A 20,577-nucleotide genomic window follows, 5' to 3' on the forward strand; every position below is an offset into this window, starting at 1 on the left:
ATAGGGTAGAGTATGTGGTTATGTTACTAACATATTCAGTGAATTGCCCCAGTTTCAACCTGATTACATATATACATCACAAAACCTTTTTACTGCCTTGTTCCAGTGTTTGAAACTTAGACAAAACTATAAAAGACCAACTTTGATTAGACTTTCTCTCATGCCTGTCTCATCCCAACACCTTTACTGTTGACAGCAGAGTGTAACAGTTGTAAATCTTTGTTATATAGTCACACTGAATGTCTATTAACTGAGTTTATTAGAGATTAAGCTGAAAAATGTGGAGTATTCATTTATGACATAAGGATCAATTCAGACAGGACCCACATGTCACAGCTCTTTACATTTTAAAATGCATCTCTGTGTTTTCTGAGAACCACATGCACAATGCCATACTACCTTGCACTACAAAGTTGACGGCTTGTCTTTCTGCCTGGTTCCGGATGCCCCAGTCTGTTGAATGGATATGAGGGAGGGAGCGGCGCCGACCCATTATGGACTTTACGTAACCTTTGTGCACACGTAACACACACACCCACAAACACACCCACACACACACACCCCCACACATACCCACACACACCCACACACATATATACACAGACACAGTCTTACATAACTTTTGTCTCATGGGTTGTCATTTGCAAACACAGTCAGACCCATGCACACACATTGGCATTGTGTAACCCCCTCATGGTGCATTCCAACAGGACAAAGGCCTGGCTTTACTGTTAAAGCCTCCTCTAAAATGAGTCAGAGCTCTGCACTTGGACAAATCTCTTTCCCAGAAGCACAGTGATGCCCTGGAGCTACAGGTCACAATGGGACACTGATGCTGTGTGAGGAATGCACATGGCCTAGATGCGTGTGTGTAAGATGGCAACAATAGACAGATGAGCAATAACATACACGCAGGAATGTGTCTGTTTGTTTTGGTGAAAGCTGTCACAAATGACCTATTATGATGGTACATGTGTGTATTTTTTTAAATACTGCGTGTGAATCATTTACGGTTTTAGCACCTTCTAAAGTTTGATGTTTTAAACTTTGTTTTAACACAATGCCATTTCTAAACAGACAGACAGTCTTTAGCTGTCATCCTGCTTTGTGTTCTCACACAGTGCCCTGTAAAGCTATGTATGATGAGCTTGTGAGTTGTAAGCAGGAAGCAGGACTTGCACATCATCACTTTACTTCTGCACTACTGCCATTTCAATATAACAGAGATTGTGTCTGATGGGATACTTCTAAGTTACATGAAAATGACAGAAAAGCTGTGAAATGATATTGCGTTGACATTGTTGAATATGGAATGGAACAAGGCCCAAGCCCCCAATTTAAATCTTAAGTCACTGCAATTAATAAATTATGCTCAATAAGTTTCCTGTGTATTTCATAATGCCTCAGATATAATCATAAGTGAGGGAGAAGGTCACTGGCATGCAGGCAAACAGACATGCCATGTGCCAAAGTTGCCAGATGCTCTGGAGTAAAGCCACTCTGCCGTGTCCTGACTTTAGATTAGGTTTCAGCAGGCTGGCAGGACTGATTGCCATCCAAGATCTGGTGGCCATCCCCTGACCTTAAACCCTATGCACCTGGATCATAACACCAGGAGACAATGGAACCCTCTGCATTTCAAAGATAGCAACTTTGTTATCACCTTCTGATGGAATGGGAGATGATCACAGAAGATGCATATTCAGTGGCTCCCAGGCTTTCACAGGAGTCAAACAGATACATAGATCAATGATCACTGACATTAATTCTTCATGTCTCTGGAACTGTACTGGAGGAATGAAGCACCATTCTTCAAAAATATATTTGTTCAGTTGTTGTTTGGATGATGTTGTTGAGGAGTACATTGTCTAAACCATTGCTCCAAAATCTACTATATGTGTTCAATTGTGCTGTTGACTGTGAAGGCCACAGCACATGATTTATGCATCTATGATTTTTCGTCCTCATCAAAACATTCAGTAGGGCCAGGCTACTCCCATCTAATAGACATGTTTCATCAAAGGTAAAGGTGATCAGTCAAAAGAACTTTTTGTTTGCTTGGTTGACAGGGGGGTTAGTAGATATACAGACAGAGAAGGCACCTCTTATTGCTTTATTTCTGCCTTGGGAAAGCCTACTTCAGAACAAAATCTCCAAATTTTTGGCTCTCACTCTCTGGTCCTGGCATGAATCCCACTGAAAGACTGGATGCATAAGGTATATGCAGTTGATTGCCGCAGGTGCAGTGACAGTTTGCTGATCGTGTCATGAAGAAATTCTGTTTTTGGGGTCACAAAGGGATTAACTGGGGCCCAAGTTCAAACTTGATTACTAGAATTTTGGATTTAGTGATTTTTTTTTTTCTAACACCCTCAACATTCCTTCTAGTGTAAATGTGTGCATATTTTTATATCTACGTGTGTAACCTGTGCCAGTGATTGATAGTCTGTGTTCCTTACAGTTGTGTGTTTAACTATAAGCACTATAAGTTGTGTATGCATCTGCTGTGAGCATTGAGGATATTGATTTATGCACAGTCTCTTCTGCATTACTGTACACTTAGCTATGCTGGCATTTTAGCAAACGTATTGAGTGGCCACTTTCAGAAGGTATTGAATGTCTGTGGTTTGCCTTAATCCTTCCATGCACATTTTTCTCTCCACTTTACATCCTCCATCTGCAGGGCATACCATCCACCCTGCCCTGATACTCATATGCAATTATATAGTAACAAAATGACACACAGACACGCACCGTATTTGTGGCAGTGCTGTACAGTGCACTGGATAAAGGCCTGCACCTCTTTGTACTTCTGGAGGAAACTGTCCTGAAAATGACTGGCCTCTTCAGCACTCACACCCAGTATACCAGACAGCCGCTCCTTTCCTGCAGAGGGAAGACACAAAGATAGAGACAGAAAGAACAACCGTGTTGGCAATACTATATGAAAAGCATTTCAAGTGTTTTGGATGAGAAGGAGAAAATAAAGCAAACACAGGTGTTATTCTTTTTTAGCAAATGATTTTCAAGAACCATGACTAATGTACAAGACGGCTTTTCACATAAAAGGTAATTATAGAATGACTCACATCAGGCATAGTTAATAACTTACAGGTACATCTGTACAAAACTCTACATTTCTTTTTGAGTTGGAAATTAATGTCACACAGCTGGACCCAATATGGCTTGCTCATACAAGCAACTGATCAGTAACACATCCAACTTGCCTATGTGTGAGACAAAGTTTTTTATAAAGCATCATAAGGTGTTAATTATTTTTTTTGTAAGAGCAGCTCTGTCCTTAGTGCTGACCGTCATTCAATATTAATTATTCATTCTAATGTGTTATTATTTCTATAATAACACATTCTCCACATAAACAGATTTAACAGTAAGGACTCTTCAGTGTCAGCATTTTATAACAGAGGTAAAGCTGTTCCTTTAAATTTTCTGACACTGGAGGAGTTTGCACTTTGTGGTTTCCAAGGAACACTTTTTTGTCATATTAAGAAAGAGGAAAAAAGAGATTCTGATGAGGGAATGACTAACAGGAATGAATAACAGGGACTTGTTTCACAGATGTCCCACAGAATTACAAAGGATATAAAAAGTCTACGCACCCCTATTAAAATGGCATGTTCTTGTGAAGTAAAAGAATGACACTAAGATAAATCACGTCAGATCTTTTCTCACCTTTAATGTGCAATTGCAAAGTATACAAATAAAGTGAAAACCAATCAAAAAAAAAGAAAAATAAAAAACTTACAATAATCTAGCTGCATAAGCATGCACACCCCTAAACTAATACTTCGTTGAAGCACCTTTAAACTTTATTACACCACTTAGCCTTTTTGAATAAGAGACTATCAGCACGGCACATCTTGACTTAGCAATATTTTCCCACTCTTTCTTGCCAAAAACATTCTATATCCGTCAAATTGTGAGGGCATCTCCTTTGCACAGCCCACTTCAGGTCACCCCACAGATTTTTAGTTGGATTCAGGTCTGGGTCCTTTTTCAGTTGAGCCATTCCTTTGTTGATTTGTATGTATGCATTGGGTTATTGTCATGCTGAAAGGTGAAATCTCTTTTCATCTATAGCTTAATAGCAGACACCTGAATGTTTTGCACTAAATTTGAATGGTATTTGTAGCTATTCGTGATTCCCTCCAAATTAATAAAAGCCCCAGTACTGGCTGAAGAAAACCAGCCCTGAAGCATGATGCTGCCACCACCATGCTTCACAGTGGGTATGGTGGTCTTTTGTTGATGTGCTTTTTTTTGGTGCCAAACATACCTTTTGGAATTTTGGAATTAATATACCTTTTGGAATTGGTCTCATCAGACCATAACACATTTTGGCACATGGTCTGGTGTGATTTAGTAGGGCTTGGATGTTTTTTTGGGAGAAAGGGCTTCCATCTATCCAGCCTAACCCACAGCCCAGACATGGGAAGAATAAGGGAGATTGTTGTCAAATGCATAGAGTAATCAGTACTTGTCAGATATTCTTGCAGCTCCTTAAATGTTGCCGTAGGTCTCTTGGCAGCCTCCCTGGTAAGTATTTTTCATGTCCTTTTGTAAATTTTGGAGGGATGTCCTGTTCTTGGTGATGTCACTGTGGTGCTCCATTTTCTCCACTTGTTGATGATGGCCTTTACGGTGTACCACGGTACATCTAATGTTTTTGAAAAAAAATTTTCATACCCGTCTCCTGATTGATTCCTTTTGACAGTGAGACACTGTACAGGCTTTGTCAGTGCTTTGCAGGCCATGGCTTCAGCAGTCTGATGAAACCAAGATGATGTCAAGAAAATCCTACAGAAACAGCTGGTCTTTATTTGGGGTTAATCAAAATAATTTCACTGACAGCTGTATGATAATTACTTTTGAACATGAGATTGAATGTTTCATTCTGAACACATCCACATCCCCAATTATCAAAGGGTGTGCACGCTTATGCAACCAGGTTATTGTAACTTTTTTTATTTTTCCTATTTTTCGCTAAAATGTTTCTGATTGTTTTTCACTTAATTTTTAAACATTGTAATTTCACATGGAGGGTGGAAAAAGTTCTAACATGATTTATTATAGTTTAATTTTTTTCATTAGAAAAACTTGTCAGGTGTGTGTAGACTTTTTTTCCCCACTGTAGATGTATCTATATATGGAAAATGTCCACTCTGCTTTGCATTGGTCTGCATCACATCACCCCATCATTGATTATTTTCCTATAACAGTACAGTTATTTTTTTCCTTACATGACAAATATTGGTATTATAAATTAGACTTGCTCCTCCATTTGTAAAGTTACATGTTGCAAGAAGATGGTGTGTGATCATGCCATTTTTCTACCAGGTGCCCCTAAACTGTTTATCTGTCACTGTGACACTAAAGCAGAGCAAACTGCAACAGTTAGCCCTAAGAATAAATACTAGTGCATTTCCTTGTTTACACATATTTCCTTCTCAGATTTTATTGCATATAAATTTTAATAAGATTTAATTCATTTTCTCTTTTTTCCATCACAGGAACACTAGTCTATATACATCCAAGTTTACCAAGAGGTGGGGATCCTGCAAATATTGATACTGAATTGTGAGAATGGTGCAAGAGTGAGAATTTTGGTCTCCTTGTGTTGCTATGGCTACAACAACTACTACAGCTAATACGCTGTATCTTTGTGGCAAAATTACAGCGCTATTATTTCTATTCCCATCTCACAGTTCAGGGCTTAAAGCAGCTGTACTCTGTCACCACATTGTGGCATATCAGAGGTGCTCCACTGTTACCCAGCCAACAGGTCTACAGATGCAGGACTGGGTTTTTAACCCCAAGTGATCTAAAGCTCATCTCCCCTTCTGTGCTCAGCATTAGTGTGAAAAAATGAGATCGAATGAAAGGGAGACAGCCTGTGAGATGAGGGAGAGAAAGAAAAACAAATTTGGGGAAAAAAAAACCAGGTGAAAACTGCAGTAAATATGCACACTGCCTGAGGGCATGAGGAAGAAATCCCTGTAAGTAGCTCAGATTTATGTGCGTTCAAGATTAGTGTATTTACATGCATACTAGTAATCTGATAATTCAGTGTAATAGGCTGTTTTCATGATCATCATATTCAAGTGTTCATGTAAACTGCATACTACATTATAGTACACTGGATAACAGATCTCATCAGATTTCAAAATCTCTGATAAAGATAGATATATCAATAATCTGGCATCTTTCGTCTTTAGAAGAGGAAAACAGAGGAGAAATCTTAGCTAGTTTAGTTTTGGCTAGTCCATGTGTAATGTATTTAGAAAGACATGATTACTGATGATAACCCATTTTACATTTTACACTGATACATTTGATATCTAGGGACCTGTAAGCTTTCAAATGAATGCAAGTCTCTGTGTGTGTGTGTGTGTGTGTGTGTGTTCGTGTGCATGTTACAACAACACACGAACATTTTTATTAGGTGAAGTCACAGTCTCCTCTGAGACACCCTTTCAGCAGATTATTCATACCTCTCCTCTTCTCGCATGAACACTGAACAGTTCTTTATCTTCCGACCTGTGTGAGTGAGTGCGTGTGCATGAGCTCATTCCTCCCCTTCCTTTAAATGTGTGTGTGTGTGTCTTGTATGGCTTCTTTTTAGTAGTCTGTTACCATGGTTATGTACAGATCTCTGAACAACTATGTACTCTTGTTTTCATGACAGTCCTTCTACTTCTTCCAGGATCTCATCATACATGTTACAGTGACTTTTACTCGGTTCCCACAGGAAGCACAACAGTGAAGAATGCATTTGGAGGTCAAAGTGCTATAAAACCTTGTTGATAGACACAGCAAGACATGTTCACTGATATAAGCTCAAAATTAATAACAGAGGCAACCTAGTTAACCCCGATAAACAAAACAGAACAGTCATAATATCATTCCCCCCCCACACACACATGGCATAAACACAGTTTTTGCCTTCTGGTTAAAAGTTGTAGGATCCACATTCTGTAGTGTTCTCGATTAACACCTATTTAGTAAAAATAAATCTAAATAAAAGTAATAAACATAATTAAACACACCATAGTCTCTCATACCAGTCCTCAGGGCCCCCAAGATGGTCTACATTTATTCTCTAAATGTATTGTGTTGCATGATTTGGAATAGAGCAAAAAATGTGGGCTGTCTGGGATTGAACTGAGACTCACTGCCCTAAAATAACAAACCATCACAATTATACAGTACAGACTCAGAAAACTAAAACTATAAAGGTCAAAATAAGTACTTTATGCATCTGAATTAAAACTCAGTAGAGCTTACCTTCCATAGCACTATATGAGAAAAAGGACCTTCCATTGACTGAGCTGGAAGTGATCCTAGGGATTAGCCTCATCTAAGCTGAATGCTCTGAATTGGCTATAAAGCTTCACAGCTTCGGCAAGATATGCCAGAATCAGCCCATTAAAGCTTTAAATGTCAAGAACAAGACTTTATGGTCAATGTGAAACTTAATTGTAAGTCACTATAAATGGAGTATGACTGCAGTAATACATTCTAAATTCTTTCCACCGTAAAGGCTCTGCATTCTGAATTACTCTTATACTCTTTTTTAAAAAAAGAGATTTGGCTCCAGAGGGATGCAACAGATAATCGTCAGGAAATCACGAGTTTGAATCCACGATGCCACAGACATCCATGGCCGGGAGTCTAGAGAGCAAAATTGGTCATGCTTTCTGGGTGGGAGGGATGGCATTTTCTCTGTCAATCACAGTGACACTAGCCAATCGTGGGCGTCTGTGAGCTTGTGTATGCGGAAGAGGACAGATAGCACTTTCCTCTGAGTGTGTTAAGCTGCCCTATGTTGCAGCATGAACAGCAATTTGAATCTGTCTAAATAAACTCAGAAATTGGACAGAAATTACAGAGTACAGAGGGATAAACACGTAAACTAGAGCATAATGACAATTATATTTAATAAGGATCTACCATATCACTGATGATAACCCCAAAATTAACCTAAACAGTATTAAGCATTAAAGTGCTATAGAGCTTATTATACCCAATGAGGTAGTGATATATTACACGTGAACGGACCACTCTCGTCATATCCACAGCTTCAAAAAGTTGAAATTTCCTAATAGTTCTGCGTCTACAATTTGTTAACATGTTTCAATATGCTGAAACCTATGAAACTTTGGTCAGTGCTGAGTGTAATTAGAGTGTGATTTTAGTTTTACTCAGTGATTTATCAGCACACCTGAAGAAAAAGCAATATTCTTTATGGTTTGGTAGGGTTTCCATTTTCACTGTGACACTGTCTTTATGAAACTACTATGTGCTAGCTCAATCTTATTCTTATCATCATTCAAGTACCAGCCTGTCTCAGCCTGTTTATACTTCAGTATGTGTGTTCTTTAGTGTCACACTGTGAGTATGACACTAAAGACTGTTAAACAGTTTCTGAGTTATTTTAGTACCCCATTATTTCTTATTAAAATGAGTGTGATTCACTATTAAAAAATGTATCATAGGTTTAATAATAGGCATAGTTTCACATCAACTTTTGGTCCAACACTGATTCCTCTTGGGATTCCTGGGTGTTTCAGTGTAATTCAAAAACTGCAGGTGTCCATATATTTTGGTTGCATTTCAGCAGTGCTCTGAGACCTCAATAAGACCTGCCTAACCTCACTAATGCTCTTGTGGCTGAGTGGGCAAATCCCCACAGTCACACTCTAAAATCTAGTGGAAAGCCTTCTAAGAAGAGTAGAGACTATTATAACAGCAAAGGGGAGACTAAATATGGAATGGGATGTTCAACAAGCATATATGTGTTATGGTCAGGTTTCCACAAACTTTTGGCCATATAGCGTACCCCCGAGATTTTTCTGTACTTAGACATCTGTCTCTGTCTCCTGTGAGTTTGAGAATATGGATGTGCTTAAGAGAACTCACCAGCTCCATAGACCACAGAATAGACAATGCGTTTGGCGTGCTCTCTGTCCTCTGCACTTACACTGTCCTCACTTACACCCTTCCTATGGAGAGAGAGAGAGAGAGAGAGAGAGAGAGAGAGAGAGAGAGTTATATAAGAAAGTCCTAGACAGCAGTGTCGGTAGTGAGGGCACATCCAGGGAGTGACAGCGAGTCTGACTTTGATGTGGAAAAATCAGCAGCAAGTGGCTAATGTCAGGTCAACTTTCAGACTGAATTATGTCAAACTCAAAGGGTCACAGAGTGAACAATACACACACAACTCTTGTTATGCACATAGCACTATGTTTTTATGTGAAGATTTTCATCAGTCTGAATGAGTTCTTTATGCATGCTGATTGTACTAGGCAGGGGTTCAGAATGGTCATGTTTTTGATAAGTCTAAAATGATATCTGTCTCAGCAATACATCCTCCAGATGTCCTCATTAAACTGACAGCTAGAAGAAGCATTTGTGCACTGCATCATTGTGTGTCTTGACACGAAAGCACCTGTGAGATTGTACGCATATTTTAATTGCAAAAGTAATTAAATTTATCAGATTCAGGGGTTTACATAATGATTTTAATTTCCATTTAATGGATTATTAAAATTATTACCCACCACATTTTACTATTCAGAAATTTCATTTGCATGGGGCTCAATCAGTTTATTATGATTTAAGTGTATACATGAAGAGTTTATTTTTTTATCCCATTTATTTGATTATTAACAACTTACACCAGAGTATCGATCAATTTTCTAAAATAGTGTCTCTGACAGGAGTGGCTGTAATTCTAATCACAGGTTTATATTAATGGACTCATTCTAATACATTAGCACTTCTGTAGTAACAGCTCATTCACAGATAACATATAATACTTGTTATGGTGAAGAATTCAGAATGAGTTTATACAGCTGCCATAACATTAGTGATAAATTTCATTGGCATCATTGGCAAATTGCTGTGGGATAAGAGGAATAAAACACTTATGTGCCCCCAAATGCTTTATTCCTTACACTAATAACTGAAAACAGAGATCCAAATACATGGTAAAAAATAGTAAAAAGGGAAGGACTAAATAGTGTGTGCTCTTTATTTTACACAATGAAAATGCAAGCAGCTCATGTGCACGGGGCTCACATGACTTCACCATGTCAGATATTAAAGGCTCCGTCAGTGCCACCTGTTGGATAGAGTGGTTTATAAAATGCTTTTCCAACTTAGACTTTGCACATGTGAAGGATGGAAGCGATTTTTTAACCATCAGGTACACTACCTGTTTCTTTGGATTCTCGTTCATAATCAAGTGCCATAAAAGCAGACGAGTTAGTGTTTAGTGTGTCCAGGACAGACAGCGAGCCAAAACAAAACACTTGTGAGGCCTCCAGTGGGTCGTCATGGCAACAGCACTGACAGTGTGTGAAGGGATGCTAAGATCTGTTGCTCCACCCACATTACAGCGCATGCCCAGAACATGCCCGCAGAGGAATTGAGTATGTGTTTGTGTTTCTCCTTCATGTGCTGGTGAGTGGCTGGATCTGTGTTTGGCATATAAGCTTTTCAGGTATTGAGGTGAATGTGTACCCACCACTGAGAGGCGAGCATGTTAAAAACGTCTGCTTCAGGGTTCTGGAAGATTCTCAAGAGCTCGGGGTCAGACGACAGATGAGCCAACAGACGCAACTCCACCTGACAGAAATCTACATGTGAGAGAGAGAGAGGGAGAGAGAGAGAGAGAGAGAGAGAATGTGACATTATTTGCCAAGTGAGCTGTACTGTAACTAAGTAGTGGTGCCCTTCTTACCAGAGTGCTAGGGTTAGGGTACAACCTTTCTAGAATGACAGATAAACAACCACAAGCATCACAGTGTAGATGGTTCTGTATTAAGATTAGTGACCATACCATGGTGCACCACACTGTCTAGATGAAAACACTCTAAATCAGCACTTATAATTTTTGGTAAAGAAAGGAAAATGAGAGTAGAGAGCAAGAAACAGAAGGTACAAGTGTGGAAGTGTCTATATAAATTCTGTGTGTGCGTGTGTATGTGTTGGCATAGGCCTCTCTCTGTGAGCAGGCACAGTAATCCTCCCAGCAGCCTCTCTGTCTGATAAAAGAGAATGTTTGGGGTTGAGCTCACACTGCAATGCTAAGGGTGCTAAAGAATCTCTCTCTCTCTCTCTCACACACACACAAATTCAATCCATGGTTTGCCCCTCAAATATCCCATGTATTGTCAAGACAGAAAGAAAAAAAAAATTTAGCAAAGGTTTGCCCTCACAAATGCATGTTTGGTGTAGCTGTCCTTGTGTTTTGTTTGTGTAGCATTGTGTGGTGAGTGACACGGTAGAGAGACAGACGAACACACACAAAGAGAGAGAGAGAGAGAAAGCAAGAGAGACAGAAAGAAAAAATGAGAAAGAATGTGAGACAGAGAGAGAGAGAGAGAGAGAAAGAGAGACAGGGGATTTTCTGTAACAGGATCATGGGTTATTGAGTTCTTGTCTGACTGCACCGATCAGGGAGTCAGAGCCATCAGTGATTATAATGTCTGACCTAAACTGCTCATTATGAGAATGTCAGTACAGACAAAAATGCAAACAGCTGAGGACATGGACAGGATAGGCATAAGTGATGTCCTTCTTAAAGAAGTAGATTTTAGTCACAAGTTTCCAGAATTTTACATGGAATCACTTATTAATTACTTGAAATGTCTTGGATTTAAGCCTGAGACTTAAACTAAGGCTTTCTATAAGCCTCTATATGTGTGAACTTTGCACTTTGGACTTGACTTGGGTATGAGGTGATGGGAGACTCGTCCACAACAGTTAAAATAAAAAATAACATATAACACAACTTTACAATAAATTAACACATTGCTTGATATCAAGTTATGCTGGTTTCTGAAGTTTGAGTCTTTAGTTGTGCAATAATGTTATGTGTATAATGTAGCTAACAAGACGTGCATGTCAAAATCATCACACACTTGCCTCAAAAAAAGGATACTGGTTAGTTCAGTATGACCATTTGTATATAAGGAGTTTGCTAAAATAGCAAAATTAGTCTGCATTAAAAAATGTAATATACAATTCATATCAGAGCTATATTGTCATCTGGACCAGCGTGCACCGTCCTGTGTATTTACTGTATTTATTGTAAATTTTGCACTTGTCCTAGATCAGTGCACCATGCTGATTTATTGGTACGAGTTGCACCACAGTACACAAAGAAATGACATTTCATTATAATGTATAATAGCTATATGGAGGAATGACATCCTGTTACAGTGTGTCAGTGCCAGAAACCACATCAGTCTGTTTAAAATGAAAAAAATTGACATGGTTTGAGGACAGTGTGTGATGATTTACAGCTTTTTGTGATGTTAGTAACATGATGCTAACATTGAGTCTATAAGCGTCCCTTATTTATTAATTACATTAGCTTTAAAGCTGTAGAGCAACCCTAAAAAAGCAAACTTCTGACCCCAAACATGTCTCAGCTGATTTTCTACATTTGGAGTAAAAGGGAAACCTGTGAAAATGAACAGCACATATGGCTACCCTAGTTACTTTACAAATTGTGCTACACAACATTGCTTCTCTATTCCTATGTGTGAGTAAATATATATACTAAATACTAAATGCCTCTATTTTTGATGAAAGCATGAATTTATTCCTGTAAGTGTTTCTAGGCTCTGACAGGATGGCCACAATCACTCAAAACAAATGCTTGTCAGTGATGAGATCAGCCATTTTTGATAAAAATTTCATGCATATTCCTGAAACCATCAGGGTGTACATGCATATAAAATGGTACATGAGATAATAAGATTTCAGTACTGACTCTTAAGCACTGAATTGGATGGGATTTACTGAGGCATTTTGATCAAATCTCAAGATATTAAGGGTTTGCTGTAGGACCCTCTGCTTCAAGATGGTCTTTATGCTGGTCAAAAACAGCTTAGTATTGATCCAAATATCAAAAGGAACTCTAAAGATGAATGAGCATGTATCGATGTTCTCTGAGGCAGGGGCGAGATACGTGAGCTCTGAGGTCACTAAATCTGGTTTTTCTATCATTTCCCCCACCCTCTCAGGCACATAGATAAATTAATATTTGTACAGAGGTTCCATACACGTATTTGGATGTAGAAAAACACATTTACACAGGTTTCTAGAAAAGTCTAGCAAAATCTAGGTCTGTGCACTTGATTTCTATTGGCTCACAAAGCAGAGACTTGTAAATTCACAGTTCAAAGTTTTTTTTTTCCCTTTCAGTGAATTCCACTGGGCAAATTTAATCTCGTTTGATCTGTTTGTATAGTGTAAAAAAAAAAAGTGTAGTTTTCAAGTGGCTACAGTTAAATGGTAGATGTTGGCACCTCTGCATCCCTTTTGCTTTAGAAAAGCATTTTACAGGATACACAAAAACACACAACTTGTATACATGACAGCTATTGCTCCCAGAAGGTCATCATGAATAAAGCACATCTGCTGACATCTTAACAATCCCGTAATGACTAATACACACTTTTGTGTTATAAAATTATTTGATCAGGAGTTTTACTGAATTAGAAGAGAAATATAGGAGCTGACTCACAGTTAGTGATCAGTGGGTGATTAATAATAATTTTAATAATATATATTGATTTTATATTCTATCTTCAACATCTGTTGCTATGTCAGCCCTAATTAATGAAAATAGGGATCACCATTAGACTACTGATAGTATTTAGGTTGTACATCAATTCTCAGCACAACAGTGATAATGTAGAGTGTGTGTGTGTGTGTGTGTGTGTGTGTGTGTGTGTGTGTGTGCCCGCGCGTGCGTAGTGCCGGCAGGGTTTCTCACAGAGAATGATACTACTAATGAATATGTAATCTTTGGAGCTTAATTGCTCAATTTTTTCCAGAACCTCACTAATTTTATCCAACTTCTCAATTCCCATGTGCCTGGAACTTGTCTAAAAATGTACACGATTTCCAGAACATGTGAGAATCCTGTTTAAATTTCCATGACCTTTTTATATATCGATTTATTCACCCATGTAACTACCATTATGAGAATGCACACACTTCTTTTTGCAATAGTGAGATGCAGCATGTGTGTGGTACTGATACTGAAGTCTGCCCTGTGATCATGTGACTAGAACTGCGACAGAACTGCGATCAGAACTGCTGAAATGAGAAAGCTTCCATGATAACCACAGCTAAGTGTCTCTGAATGCTATCCACTTCCAGTAAAAGTGGCTTAGCAGCTGACTGTAAGTCACTACTCTCTCCTGCTAACTCCCACTGACCAGGGTGACACTATTAAAGCATTTTCTGTCCACAAAAACTTTCCACTATGTCATCAGGGACATTGTGAAAAGCTTTAAAGTAACCATCTTTATAGACCACCAAAAAATTATGTTCAGATAAACATGTCCATATGCTTTGCCTCGCGAGAGCAATAGGTAAAAGAACAGGACTTAAAATTATTGTCTTCATATATAGATATCAGCACTTTATAGATTTGCTTGATTAATTGGTATTGTGGTATGGTAGTTCTGAAGCTACAATAATAACAACATTGGGAAAACAGCTAGTATTACTTAATTTAGCATTATTAAAATTTGACTATTTACAATATATAATACTCTGCTTACTATATGCTGTTTCTTTACAAAGACTCTTCACAATAGCAGCTATTAGAATTGATAGTGAGCTATCACTGTGTCACAAGCCACCAAAAAAAATCCTCTTCTCCTGTTTGCATCCTATAATCAGATGTGTCAAGACCACTACAGGCCTCACATCTCTCTCACTCACACACACAAAGTAAACATGCCCAAAGCATACAAACACAGATCCTTTAGAGTGGACACACACTGAGCTGGTGTCCTTGATGCATGTTGGTAATGACAACAAATAGACCAGCCCTATTTTAATGATTCAACCATCCTTCTCTTTCTGTATCTTTTCCTCCTCTTTTTCTCTCCTTTTCTATCTCGTTCTGTGACACAGTTTTGAGACGGGCGTCAGGGTGTCTGTACTTAGCTGGGTCAGAACACTTAGAACATTCTTTTCCCATGGTGCCTGAGAACAGCAGGTTCACCACACACACACACACACACACACACACGTTTCACTCCTCTGTCTACTTCTCTCTCAGTTATAAAACATCCACATCCACACACAAACCCCCTCAGCACCAGGAAGAGACACAACAAGAAATGACAAGTGACATAGTTAGAGCCAGTGACAGGTTCGATGTGAAGACATTGCGCATGAGGCTCACTGGTCATTCTACACACTCTTTCTTGTGTGTCTTGTGTGATGTGTTTCATCCAGACCAGTTTCTGAGGTAAACCTACCTTGTATCTAATTTCACTGGCCCTTTTATCATATAAAACTACCATATAACTGCAAGTTGTATGTATATAATTACTAACTGTAGACCATGGAAGAGAATCACTGCTGGCCAGATATTATTTGGGTGATGGATCATTTTCAGCAGCAGACATGATAGTGGTGTGTGTGCTGCTGTTACAATTGTATCATGTACAATAGTGCTGCTAGAGCTCAAACAGCTCAATGTCACTGCTGGGTTGAGAAACAGTCCACTACCCAAAAATATCGAGCCAACAGTAACCTGTGGTCAAACTGTACTGCTGAAGGGTAGAGGATGAATAACACAAATTGCACATGTAAAATGATGAACTAGAATCTTGACCAACAAGGGAGGTGAGTTTCATAAAGAGGCTAGTTACTGCCTGATGCATTTGTGGCAGTCAGTATGCTCAGAATGATATACCACCCAAATCAAAGCTGCTCAGCAGTGGTACTATGGTGGTTCCTAAGGGGTAGTCAGTAACTGTATACAAAGTGGTATGTATAGCTGATAAAATAAGTACGTGTAGCTTTTCCACCAGTGTGTGGTACTAATCTATCCTATCTTGAAATTTTCAGGGGTTTCATATGAAGATACATAAAATAGCTGTGTGAACTAATTTGGGTTTTCCATTGCAAAGATAAAGTGAAGATTGCTGTGCTCTATGTGTCCTTATAAAAGCAATTGCAACCAATGTTTTTATAAAATGGCAGTTGTCTTTATATAGACAGAGTTGTGATGATTATGTGGTGCCTGTTTCAGTCACCGCAAACTAGTTGCCACTTCCCACCTGCAGAAAGGAAAGTCCAGCCCTCTTGTGGTATGAACATGGTACGTGGGTGAACAGTTACCAGCTCTGCCTCCTTCCCTGTAACAGCCAATCACAGGAAACACACTTTTATTTCTACAGTATGAGCGATTTCTGTAAAAATCACTGCATCAAAACTCTACAAAACAAAAACCTTTTCCTGCATAAACACATAGCACTTAACCTTTAACAGATTTTTAATTTGGACCAGCTTAGAGGACAGCAAAGAGCACAAAATTATTTAGAGAGAACAAGTGAGGTGAAGGCACTGCAGGAGCAGATTGATGGGTTTGAGTGTGTGTATTTGTGTGTGTACGGATGGAGTCTAACACACTGTTCTAAAAAATCAATGCCTCTGAGGCAATGATGTAGAGCTGCTGTAAAACACAGGAAACACAAACGCCTAGAAAAGGCACAGAGAGGAGGAACAAAAGAATACAAAAAAGAGCAGACAAACATGAGAGTCAAAAAAAGAGATAAGACCGTAAGAGAGGGAGACAAAGCAAAGAGACAGACAGAACGAACGTGGAGAGAGATAGACAGAGAGAGAGAGAGAGAGAGAAAGAGAGAGAGGAGCTAACTGAAGGAGGCTCTGGGGGCATATGAAAGTGCAGAGGTATGCACCCACTGCTGCATGCAGCTTCTGCACATCATTCAGACAGAGAGTAGTGTGCTGTATTACAATCTAAATCTTTATCTGCCAAGAGGCTGAGGACCGTGTTTACTTCATTAAGGCTTGATTTACATGCTGCAGATTTATTGTGCCATTTTTACACCTTTTATTAGACCATGGCAAAGTTATTATATATATATATATATATATATATATATATATATATATATATATATATAATGATGTATCTGACTACCAGATACATCATAATATATAATGCATAACATATCTTTGTCCCTCTTAAATGATCTTTCAGCTATCACATTAATTTATCAAAAGTTTATATTAATATTAATAATTCAAAATAATAACTGCATTAAAAATGCATTGTTATTTAACAAAGAAAAATACGGTGGACTTTTCCATGGGGAGACAGTGACTTACATTTTTTTTTACTTACATAGAAGTAGTCTTTTTGTTTTTCCAAAATGGGAAAGTCTTCAAGACAGGCAACAAAGTGTTTCACAGGTTCTCAGTAACATGCAGCATTTATCATCTTATTAATTTCAAGAAAAAGTGAGGGAATGACTGTTTATAGCTGTTTATAGCTGGTCTAAACTACCAAATACCGTAATAAGGGAAATGTAACAAGGGAAACGGCAAAAGAAGGAAAAAACAATTTAAAATACAAAGAAAGAAAATGTTAATAAAAGAAAGACAAAAAGCTTAACTGACTGCTTTAGTTCAGAGTAAACACTAACATACAACTCTCCTTCAGCTGGGTTGTATGATGATGAGGGTGATAACGCAGGAATGTATCTAACAGTTATTTCACTGAGACAGGAAATTTAAAAATTAATTAAAAAAAAAATCTTTAAACACGTTCTGAAAGACACAGGTGGGTAGTGAATGGATTTAAAGGCAGGAGTGAACTGATCTCTCTGGATGCTCGCAGTCGCATTACAAAGTCTCTGTGAGTTAGTTGTCGCAACATTTCTTGCTGTCAGCACTGTAGAGAACGTCCCTGACCTTATAGATATTACACAGATGATAGTATGCTGTCTGCAGACAAAATGTCTCTTACACTTGTAGCATATTTACCTCTGGCACACTGCTTCTTTGAGATCTGTACTGGCTGCCTGGGCAGAGCCTGAAAATTCTGCAAAATATATCAAGACAGAAAGAGTCACATTTATCCCCCTGATTCAGAAATATTGAGTGAACCTGGTCTTGCACACAATACTGAACAAGGTCCTTAAATTTAGCCTTGCTTCAGCAAACTAGGAAACTCAGTTAGGTTTTTAAAAACTACTAAACTGTACAGCCAACTCAGGGTTAAAGGACTGGACCATGAATGACTTCAAGAATGATGGAAGTGCTGAGAGGTTCTAAAGAAAAAGTCATAGCCTGCTATATGAGAAATGTTTCAAGCTTTTTTATATATATATATTTCTGATAGCTTATTATTGATCAGGTTTGAAAGAGCAGACAGTTAAGGTTACTTAGAAAGTCTAAAATAATCAGTACAAATATGTAACATGGCATGAGAATGAAACCTATTATATTTTATGTATTTATATATATATTTATGAGAGCTTGCAGAAATGTGTGGAAAAGAAAGGGGAGAATAAAAAGCTGTGTGTGTGTGTGTGTGTGTGTGTGTGTGTGTGTGTATAAAGAGGATGTGTAGTCTCAGTGAAGGTCACCTCTGCACTCCTCCTAGCACTTCATTAAAGCATTAAACCTGCATGCTGAGAGAGAAATGATAGTCCGCTTAGAGGCTGAACTTTCTCTCTCTCTCTCTCTCTCTCACACACACACACACACACACTTTTACCTTTTTTCTAATCTAGTATATTGTAACCCTACAATATAACAATTTGTATTTAGTGTGAATGCTCTTTGTACTCCAGTACATTATACATTACAGTGCTACGCAGTTTATTCAGGCTGGTTTAAGGTTTGAATGGGCCGCAGCTGTTACTGGATTGTGTTTAATGTGTTTTCTGGTCTGTGACAGGAACAGCAGTGGGACACAGTGTGAATGTGGATGGCAGGCTGAAAGTGTCTCGGATCAGTGAGTGTGGTGATGCTGTACACTGCGGCATGGTGCTGAGACATTACTGTCTGGGACAATATGTTATTGCTAAGATGCACAGGGGAAATTCGTGGGTAAGTAATGATTGTGACATTATTTGTTTACAGAGCAAGAGAGTCATGTTAGTGTACGTCAAGCTGATTATGCCCTCAGACACACTTAATGTTAGCTAGCTAGGGAACCAACGTATTAAAATAGTAAAAGAGAAGAATGACACACATGGTGTGAGGGAGTGAATGGAGCTCAGCAATCATTCTTGGGATTAATTACCCATCACTTAATGCTAAAGTCAGCACACGTTGTGAGAACAAGTGTCTAGCTCCCAACATTGATAAACACAATTATGATTATGATAATTATGATACTGCTGATGTCTTTTTTTCTCACAGTATATCATACAAAATTATTAAAAACCCATAAAGTGATGAGTAAAATTGTTTAAATATGGTTAAAGAAGCAAAAACAGACCCCTGCTTTTGCTGGAGTGCTGTTTTGCTCCATTACAAATGCTAAAATGTATTTCTTTAAACACAGTAGGAAAAGATATGCTGCTGTTTGATTGGCTGATAACTGTCAATTATCAGACTCTAGATAGAAAAGTGTCTAAATAGTGTTTAAAAAAAAACATAAGATGTCAGAAGAAAATGTGCTATCTATCTATCTACACTGTATTACCAAAAGTATTCGGTCACCCATCCAAATGATCAGAATCAGGTGTCCTAATCACTTGGCCTGGCCACAGGTGTATAAAATCAAGCACTTAGGCATGCAGACTGTTTTTACAAACATTTGTGAAAGAATGGGCCGCTCTCAGGAGCTCAGTGAATTCCAGCGTGGAACTGTCATAGGATGCCACCTGTGCAACAAATCCAGTCGTGAAATTTCCTCGCTCCTAAATATTCCACAGTCAACTGTCAGCTTTATCATAACAAAATGGAAGAGTCTGGGAACAACAGCAACTCAGCCACGAAGTGGTAGGCCACGTAAACTGACGGAGAGGGGTCAGCAGATGCTGAAGCGCATAGTGCAAAGAGGTCGTCGACTTTCTTCACAGTCAATTGCTACAGAGCTCCAAACTTCATGTGACCTTCAGATTAGCCCAAGTACAGTACGCAGAGAGCTTCATGGAATGGGTTTCCATGGCCGAGCAGCTGCATCCAAGCCACACATCACCAAGTGCAATGCAAAGCGTCGGATGCAGTGGTGTAAAGCACGCCGCCACTGGACTCTAGAGCAGTGGAGACGCGTTCTCTGGAGTGATGAATCACGCTTTTCCATCTGGCAATCTGATGGACGAGTCTGGGTTTGGAGGTTGCCAGGAGAACGGTACATTTCGGACTGCATTGTGCCGAGTGTGAAATTTGGTGGAGGAGGAATTATGGTGTGGGGTTGTTTTTCAGGAGTTGGGCTTGGCCCCTTAGTTCCAGTGAAAGGAACTTTGAATGCTTCAGGATACCAAAACATTTTGGACAATTCCATGCTCCCAACCTGGAAGAATGGTCAAAAATTCCTATAAACACACTCCTCAACCTTGTGGACAGCCTTCCCAGAAGAGTTGAAGCTGTAATAGCTGCAAAAGGTGGACCGACATCATATTGAACCCTATGGGTTAGGAATGGGATGGCACTTCATATGTGAGTCAAGGCAGGTGACCGAATACTTTTGGTAATATAGTGTATCTATCTATCTATAACTTTACTATACACACACATATGTATATATAT

At 38.8% G+C, this 20,577-nt stretch overlaps 1 protein-coding gene across 1 annotated transcript in view; it reads right to left on the reverse strand.

Annotated features, from left to right (window-relative positions):
• The window catches only part of poln (polymerase (DNA directed) nu), a 53,960-nt gene that overhangs the window by 3,833 nt on the left and 29,550 nt on the right, over positions 1–20,577 (reverse strand). Inside the window, exons 18-23 of the mRNA XM_053233432.1 lie at positions 17,857–17,914; positions 16,125–16,202; positions 10,550–10,661; positions 8,941–9,023; positions 2,755–2,886; positions 400–510 (exon numbers count right to left, since the gene is read on the reverse strand). Of these exons, the coding sequence (XP_053089407.1) occupies positions 400–510; positions 2,755–2,886; positions 8,941–9,023; positions 10,550–10,661; positions 16,125–16,202; positions 17,857–17,914 (574 nt within the window). The remainder of the gene's footprint in view (positions 1–399; positions 511–2,754; positions 2,887–8,940; positions 9,024–10,549; positions 10,662–16,124; positions 16,203–17,856; positions 17,915–20,577) is intronic.

Source organism: Pangasianodon hypophthalmus, chromosome 4, assembly GCF_027358585.1.
Source record: "Pangasianodon hypophthalmus isolate fPanHyp1 chromosome 4, fPanHyp1.pri, whole genome shotgun sequence".
Classification (NCBI taxonomy): Eukaryota; Metazoa; Chordata; class Actinopteri; order Siluriformes; family Pangasiidae; genus Pangasianodon; species Pangasianodon hypophthalmus.